General features: G+C 35.4%; 1 protein-coding gene across 1 annotated transcript in view; it reads right to left on the bottom strand.

Moving 5' to 3' along the window:
• Positions 1-808: 808 nt before the first annotated feature.
• LOC150107456 (potassium voltage-gated channel subfamily KQT member 5-like) overlaps positions 809-9,352 on the bottom strand; it is a 62,197-nt gene continuing 53,653 nt past the window's right edge. The window contains exons 9-12 of the mRNA XM_090392104.1: positions 7,379-7,452; positions 6,978-7,105; positions 4,264-4,360; positions 809-1,378 (exon numbers count right to left, since the gene is read on the bottom strand). Coding sequence (XP_090248230.1) covers positions 809-1,378; positions 4,264-4,360; positions 6,978-7,105; positions 7,379-7,452 — 869 coding nt within the window. The remainder of the gene's footprint in view (positions 1,379-4,263; positions 4,361-6,977; positions 7,106-7,378; positions 7,453-9,352) is intronic.

Genomic DNA, 9,352 nt, shown 5'->3' on the forward strand with positions numbered 1-9,352 from the left:
TATCACTCAATTTTGGGACTCAGTAACTTCGAGATTTTGAAGCTGGGAAAGCGAAAAGATAGTTTTCTTATCTTGCTGATTATTTCTGAAGTTTTTTCTTTATCCCAATCATTAAAAAGAGAAAGAGTAGAGTATAAAAATTAATTGCAGCACCATCTATAAAACCTTTCTGAATTAATAACTACATTTAGAAGGATTAACTTGAAATTGACACAAGGGCGTGTTGATTTTCCAATGTAGGCTTTGAAATAAAAATTATTATCGTAAAATCAACTTTTTTTATGGTTAGAAACTTGCAACTTTTTTCATATTAGAGTTGTGTTTTACAAATAAGCACATTTAATCGCGACGGTATATTTTTTAAAGAAGAGAAGTCAAATTTTTAATATCATAATGAACCATTCTAATTCAGAGAAGTTTAAAATATAAATTTCACTGAAAGTCTTGGGTAGTTGGTAAAATAGAATAAAACGATATCACATCACTTGACAAAAATACACTGAGTATTAAAAGGCATAAAAATCTTTTAAACGTGTTAAATTTGACTAAAAGTGGATTCTCCTTCTATTGCACAGCTAAAAAAAAGCTTGACTATTTGCCGAAGCATGCATCAGCATACTTCGTATACGAAGTTTATGCACTGAAGAACACTTTTTTTTAGTGAAGGTAAATCAGTGCTGCCCTCTAGTGGAAGATTAAAACGTATCAAAAGAATTGCCTCTTGAAATCGCATTAATTTTCATTATAAGCTAACTAGCGACAAAACTGATAAAAAATAGCACACACATATATAGAGGGCGCTAAGATACTACGTATCGTGTGATTGCAATAAAGAAATCGTCTCTGGTGGTCCTTCCTGTACAGCAGGTGGATCGTCGCATTCTGAAATTGTCTCATGACTACCGTTTTCAGGTTCTAAATTTCCGCTTTCAATCTGATCACTGCCTTTATCGATTTTTGCAGTTCCTGGCACTTCTTTTAATTGCAAGCAAACTGGAGTTTCACGTGTTTCGGATTCAATTGTAATGCTCGGAGCGTTCCATTCACTTTGTCCATTTAGATCATGAAACGGTGAAACGCTGTCCAGTGAGTGACGGAGCGTCACCCATTTTTTGACTCTGTGACCAACATCCGAGTAGCCTCGTAGAATGGGGCGAGTAGTTCGTTTGGTCAGGGGTGAGCCTGACTCGGTGCTATCACAGAGGGGCTTCGGTGCTCCAGAAATCAGGCGAGATGCTGATGGAGGCGGAGTGAAGCTTATTGGTGATGATACGGAATGAGGAGTGTCAGTAACATCAGAGAATATAGAAGAGAAATGGGCCCGGTCTTCTAAGTACATTTCTATCAGCTGATCCAACTTGTTCTCGATTTCTTCCACCTGTAATGAATTCAATAGTCAGTTATTACAGAGTTAGGGCTAGAATTGCATTTTACAAATCATTGATCTAAAATAGGTAGTGGACGAATATTTGGAGTGGTTATAAAGATTTGAGAGGGCTTTAAATTCTCAAAAACAGCAAAAATATACATAGAAAAATTTTCATAGAAAAACTTTAATTTCTATTTCTAAAACAGCAACGAAGCAAAATATTCTTATTTTCAATTTCGCCCCATCCGGCACTATAAATGCACTATGGATATGTTGCTGGCAGATATTAGGATTTTCCAGCAACTAGTTCTGCCTTCCGAGCAGCGGTACCAATAGCTGAGTAGATCTGGGATTCTGGGATTTGCACAGGACGAAAAATTATTCAGGTGCGAGGTTGAGTCTGGAAAGATTCCAGAAAAGATCTCTACCCCCCCACTTCTCTACTCGTGTGTGTGTGTGTGTGTGTGTGTGTGTGTGTGTGTGTGTGTGTGTGTGTGTGTGTGTGTGTGTGTGTGTGTGTGTGTGTGTGTGTGTGTGTGTGTGAGAGAGAGAGAGAGAGAGAGAGAGAGAGAGAGAGAGAGAGAGAGAGAGAGAAAGAGAGAAGCCAGCGTTTTGGAAGGAGGACTGTAGTCGATTACGTTTTCTTTCTCATTCAAAGACAGTATCGAAATTGGCATTTGAGAAGTTGATTGTAGATATTCTGGAAATTGTGTTTGTCTGTTTGCTGTGCATTACTGACAAAGGATGGCGCGGTGCAAAGTACTGTTACTAGTAAAGGTATAGACGAGACCCGCAATTAAGGAATGGTACCACTCAAACAATAGCAAATAAGTTAGAGGATAAAATTCTGTCTTCATCTATCTATCTTCACACACAGTCAGTGACCACAGAAGAAACTGGATACACAATTGTAGATGCAGGACGAAAAACAAAAGCAAGAGAATTTAAAATATCTTTGTGCTTCCCTCTCTCAAATTCTTTACTAGAAACCTTTCATCCGAAAATCGTTCATCAAGCAAGAGGCTTCCAAGAAAATCCCAACAGATTTCTCTACTGTTTTACAATGGACTAGGGAAAAGATGGATGATTGGACGTAACATATTTGGGACCAGCGGTCCAGGAATACAGAGTTCAAAAAGTACAATAGTAGATTGGGAAATGGTTCTATTAGAGAGAGAGAGAGAGAGAGAGAGAGAGAGAGAGAGAGAGAGAGAGAGAGAGAGAGATCAACTGATGATATATACCAAAAGGCTTTTTTGATATCGTGATTGTTCAATATTTCATCAGTACCCAACAATTCGCTAAAAATTGAATTAATCTATATATGACAGGAGGGCATCGTGAATCGGTGAAAGAGAGAGGTCATTAATGAACCCGCTGCTATCTTCTCAACAAAGTGAACTTTTGCAGTGCACTTATGAAATGAAGTAACATTTTGAAAACAAAATCCAATTTCTTGGACGACGAATTTATTCACCTAAAATATTCCAATTTTATGATTTATTTGTTTATTTCTGTGCACCGTTATGCATTTGTTTCAAAAATCCAACATTCAACATTTTCTCATTTATGAGAAGGAAGAGAATTGAGTGGGTTGGTCATGCTTGGAGGGAAGACGATCATTTGATCAAACGAGTGCTTAGAAATAAAAATGACAAGAAAAGATCTACAGGAAGATCTTAACAAGATGGATGTGGTAATGAAAGATGGTGATGGCAGCATTAGATGGAAGCTTCTTCTTCTTCTTCTTCTTCTTCTTCAACCATTAAGATGTTGAAGAAGAGAAAGAAGAAGAAGAAGATAACATTATACATGATTTCTAAATTTAACTTTAGAATTTTAAATTTTAAAGTAGGAACTGGCTCCTCTTTCTATTACTTGGACGTAACTTTATTTTATCTATTATCACAGGGATGCCAATGTAAGAAATAGAAAATTAAATGTGAACAAAATTTCATCGAAAATAACTGAAAAAAAAAACCCTTTGAAATTTTTGTATTCATTTTGCTGCTGAAATGGCAGGGCATCTTCTAAACTAATCATTAAACTCCGAAAAAGGATTTAGGCTAGGCTGCTAGGTAAGACAGGGAACTACTGATAAATAAAATTTCACCAATGTTTGTTTACTGTACCTAAACAAAACCCCAAAGTATGAGAAATTTATAGCGAGTATTTGACATTAATCTTATATTCTTCAGGTCTCTTCCGTTAATGAGCCTTGTGTTTGATATGAACCGTTCTACAATATTCTTGTAGAGCGTAGTCATCGAAGAACAAATGTTACTTATAAGCACCTTCGCAGGCCGGTTGGTAGTAATGAACACCTTTGGTTAAAAAGAGCACGGTTCGGATGCTGTCTCGGGCAGAGAAACTTTTATAAAAGCATTTTAGATTAATGGAAATTAACCTAATATAATACTGCTTGCAAAATTTATTCTTCGTATCTTTTAAAGGATAGCGAAGATTATGGTAATTAAGGCAGTGTTTGATGTATTAATTTCGATAAATGAAATAAAAAAAAGCGTTTTAATTCCCAAAGTTTAACCAAGTGTTTGTCCCGTGTCCGTTTACTTTATTGCAAACTGACATATGCGCTGTTTTTTCTTTTTCATTCTTTTTTTTTTTTTTTTACAAAGACAGTTACCATGATATAGCTGCATCCCAGTCATATCATAAAACCCGTCTTTGAAGAGATTAGTAAGGGGGGATTTAGCCAGCTTGAACAATTGCCTCATACATTCGAATGGAGTACAAGCCGTAATGGATTTACAGAAGGAGCCACTATGAAGAGGAGAAAAAATAAGTTACAAATACTTAACATATATGTAGAATGAGTCAAGTATTAGATTCATAACAGATCACTGTAAGTAGATAGGGGATAATGAATTTCTTACCGCTCGTTCTACTTTTACCACTCTGGAAGCAAGACTGAGTTTGGATTCATAGACATCTCTAGATTTCGATCCAGATTTACCCAGAATCTGATCAAGCCTGTAAACAGAAATTTAGCATGAAGATACGGATAAAATCAGTGATTCATACATTTCTCTCTCTCTCTCTCTCTCTCTCTCTCTCTTCCCGTGTTCCAATGGACTGCAACTGTTCGCTCACAGTGCGAACAGTTGCGGTCCATTGGAAGAAGCTTTTAGAAAAATTCAAACAGAATAAGAATAATAAGCAGAAAAATAAGAGAAGGAAAGAAAGCATAGAAGTTAGTAAGGCGTCAATAAATAACAACGACAACAACAGTAGTAATAAAGTAAATCATTCGGAACGTAAGAAAAAGGATAACAATATTTCAATCAAGTAAAAACTCATGAAAGCAATAATAATAATAATGTCTTATGGACTTTAATTATCTTAATATTGATTGGTCAGCAGAAAAACCCATGTTAAAAATGAAGGATAATTTACTGCGTTCTTGCGAGACAATTTACTTTATTTATTTTATTTAAGTATGTGAAAGAATGAAGGAATTCGAGGCCAAAAGGTGGTAGAATTTATCTTAGCGTCTCACTTAAGGATGTGTTTGTTTTGTCACTAACCAGTGACAGTCTTCATGCCGTACTATCGCGGGAAGTAGCTAAATATATGGATGTACGATTAGGAATTCTGAACTTCAACGCTGTTATCTGACAAACTCAAGAGAATGCAATGTCTGATCCAAGTATCCGTTACCGAATGGAAGGATATCAGCAGTGCATGGGAAGCAGTGAAAACATGCTAAAATGATGCGAAATTCATAAGAAGCAGATGATATGCAAAGAATATCGTGAGAATAACAGTGAGAAAAGTTACGAAAAGTGAAGTTTCAGAAAAGTTGTGAATATTATACGGAAAGCAAAGTAGGAGTATGAAAACAAAAAATGGCTTTGAACGCTAATTCACAAGAAGTTTATCGTTATGCTCCAAGTAAAAGAAAGAATGAATGTGGAAGAATAATTTGACTGTATACAGACAGCATGCTTTTATCAGAAAATGCTATTATAAATTCTATATTAAATTCTATGTAAGTTTTGTTATATGTTTAAGGAGTGAAATTTAATGTACTTTAAGAAGATGCTATTGTCCAAATAATGAATGCCTACCTCGCTAAGATTTAAAAACCACGAAGAATATTCTAGAGGTGTTGCATAAATTGGATAGGAATTCGGCAATAGGGACAGATGGAATATTTGCCAGAATGCTAAAGGAAAGTTTGAACTGGTTAAGTTCTTGACCTGGTTGTTGCTCAGGAAGGATCCTAGAGGAAAAGAAAGAAGAATAAAGAATCCGCATTAAGTTGGCAGTGCATCGGGGGCAACACGTGCTACCCATGATCTGCTATCTCACCTTCAATCGAACCCAAATCTTTCCTACTCAAGGGTATCATCGATGCCAGCTGAGCTACTGCTCTAAACCAAGGGTCTCCAAACTACGGCCCGCGGGTCACATGCGGCCCGCGATAATATTTTATCCGGCGCGCCAATTGGAACTAATTTTTCAATAAGAATCCGCAAAAAAAAAAAAAAAAAAAAAAAAAAAAAAACACTGGGTGTTGATATATTTCAAATGCATTAATTAAAATTTTGTTCAAAATATATTCCCAAATAGCAAAAAGTAACCATAATCCAAGGTACGGTCTTTCTGACTGTAAAAGGTCGGTTAAAATGGACTAACGAAGAAAATAAAATTCAATTTTACAAAATTTTACAAGCAAATTTGAATTAATTTGCTTGTAAATTTCTCTCTATTTTTGGGACAACGTATCTTTGTATTTTGACCTGTATCAAGTCAAAATACAGGGCAAATTTATCTGATGAACATTTGAAATCGCTAATTGTAATTAGCACTTCAAAATTTGAACCTGAGTTTAATAAGATTTTAGAAACACAAACACAGTTACATTATTCACATTAATGGTTTTATTATAATCTTTGATAAAAATATGAGAATTTGCTGATTCTGTCATTTGTCATTAATATACGATAATTTAATCTCACATACTCTGTAATCAGTTTTTATCTGCTTTCAATAAAACTCATATACTCTATCTAGTTCTAGAGTTTTTTTTACTACAGCCCGCTGAACAGTGCTGAAGTACCCGATGTGACCCTCACGGCGAAAAGTTTGGAGAGCACTGCTCTAAACGAACACCTGACCACCGACATACCTACAAACTTTATTGACTTTGTAAAACTTGAGTAATGCCTAGCAAAAGTTGCTTTTATTTTGCTTCTGTTGAGGTCTGAAGGGTTGAAAGTGATAGAAATGGATACGGCGAAGGATTTGTTTTATTCCTGCAAGAAGAATTGTTGTCAAGTACATTTGAACATCAGCAGATATTCAAATGTACTTTCAAAATGAACAAAAATACTTTAAAATAGTTTCAAATGGAGTCGAAAGGATTTCTCATCACCCATAACAGATAAACTGGTCGGAGAACATGCATACACTGACCTCGTAGCTTTGGTCGTTTTGTTGATTCCAAACCAGTTAAGTTTTGCGATACTTCTTCGAAAAAAAAAAATTACTACATTTCGCAGTTAGGGAAAGTTAAGTTGACGAAATCGACAGAATGATCGTTATTAACACAACAAGGAAATTATAAGCGGAAAAAACGTGTCACCTCGCTTGTACACTCTTCACTCTTCCTAGTAAGTCCACGTGACCAGCTGAATATTGCTCGATGACATCTTTGACATCGTACGGTTTTAGGGCTTCTTTGAATTTCCGTCGCGCGACGAAGTATTTAATCTAGGGACAAAATAAAATTTTATTGTCCTCTATAAGACAAGTTTATTTATTTTATTTTCTATTTTTAGTTTTACTTTTATTTATTCTTACAAAAAAGTTCTTTGAGAGAAAGTATTGTTGTTAAGGTATAGCTCGAAACACCAGTTTGGAACTTAGGTGGTAATGTGCGTGTTATTTGGAAAAATGTTTAATTTCTTAATGAATAGAAAAAAGACTGTTCTAATGTAGTAAACATTTAGTCTTATTAAAAGAAATGAGGAAATCAGTAATTACCTTACGCAGTGCCCTAATGGCGCTTTTGTGTTGTTTTGTCAAGGTGACTAGACGAGGTTCCTCAGGCTCTTCGTCTAAAATTCAAGAAAGAAAAGCAAGTGAAGTGGGTTTGTTTGTTTAATCACAATTAAATGAAGTTAAAAGTAAAGGAAAATGAAGATCAAACATTCAAGAACGCACGTTAGAAATTAAGATCTGCAATATTTTCCGATATGGAAAATAAGTGTTCGCTCTTGTTGATGTAATAATTAATAACAAATTATTATTCTAAGAGACTCGTGATAATAAACTCAATACTGGAATTAGCTCAACTCGCTGGAATTATTGCGATTATTATGTTTGATTATGCTGCCTATCTGCTTCATTTATCATCAAAACGTTCAACAGAAACCTTTTCTGCTGCTACATACACGTCAAAATAAAAATTTTAAAGCAACAAATAGATACGCCATCAGAGCAAGAATTTTGTAATTGTTTTAAAATTATTCATTACTGATTTTGAAAAAAGAACTAACAAACAAAAAATAAATCTTTTAACGCCTTTTATTTCTGAAACGGAATAGGCAGAGCTGTTTTGGGTGGTAGCAGTTCCATTATTAGCAATCACAAAAATTTCAGCCCTAGATTATGAATGTCATACGCTTCAGAAGAGACAGAGAAGAGTATGGCAGACAACTACCACCATCTCGTGTTCCTAAACCCTGCTATGCCTATATTGTTTGTCTGAAATAGTGTGAATTATATTTTCTTCTCCGTTCAGACGTATTTCGTGAATGCTGCTGAAGGCTAGACGATACCCTTGAATCCGTGCGTTTAATTTTTTGAAGTGTCTTAAAATAGTGCTCAGGAGTTAGTGATGGTGTCAATAAGGATTAATTCTTAATGTACTACATCACTCACTTCACGGAAGGCAGACAACAGCTCAAGTCAAAGGGTAACCGTGTTGACATCACTCGCTTCTCAAAACACCTTTCATGTGCTGCAGACTATCAATCGATCGAACGCTTCTGAACAAAATCTCCTGATCAGCGGATAACATTTTAACTGTACTTACAGAATATCATCACCTTGCGTTCGTTTTCACTGCCATAAGTGAAAGATTTATGAAACAAAAATTGCTTAACTTCACAACCAGCGGAAAAGTCTAATGAATGGATGAGTTTAATTCACACTGCATACATGAGTTTGTCAAGTAAAAAAAAGTAACAGCATCGGAAGATGAAGAAAAAACGTGCCTCCTTCTTCATAAAATACACCATGAATTCCAGTTTGCTAAGATGTAAAAGTTTCACTTCAGCTATCTTATGGTAACGTAAATCTATTCCAGTTTTATTCCTGTCTCTGATGACATTTTTTCTTATTCATGGTTAGCCATTACTGTGTTCTGATAAAAACTCAGCAACGCGAAGGAACAATAACCTAATCCCACAAAAGTGCCCTGCACACTATGCAATATTCAACTTACTCTGCATGGCTGGCTCTATTTTTCGCTTTATGTTGTTATCGCGACACCTTCAGCGAGCACCCCAATTACCTTCAGAGAATCATATATTATTTAAGAGTTGGTTATTGCCTTTGGCAAACTTCTGGAATTTCATCTAGTTTACAGTGCACAAAGACCTAAGGATAGCAGTAATCCTACTGAAACCTTCTATGAATCTAATATAAGATCGATATTCTTCCTATTTAAGGGAAAATAATACCCTCATATCTTTCACGACTGCCACACTTCTTCGTTGCATAGTTATTACTTCAGTATATTTAATACCACCACACATTTCGCATTCTTACTCTTTCGTGGACTTCTTTCGGAACTATCTAGATGATAACAGTAATCTCAAGTGATCCCTTTCCTGTCTCAGTAACTTAAATTGAGTCGATTCTAACAGCATGCTGAATACGTTTTGGTCAATGAAGGCTTCTCTTGTAATATTCAGGGTAATTTTAGAGTGCTAAATGAAATCGAAACCGATA

Source organism: Typopeltis vanoorti, chromosome 4 (genome assembly GCF_054136105.1).
Source record: "Typopeltis vanoorti isolate ZY-2024b chromosome 4, IOZ_Tvanoo_1.0, whole genome shotgun sequence".
In the NCBI taxonomy this organism is placed as follows: Eukaryota; Metazoa; Arthropoda; class Arachnida; order Uropygi; family Thelyphonidae; genus Typopeltis; species Typopeltis vanoorti.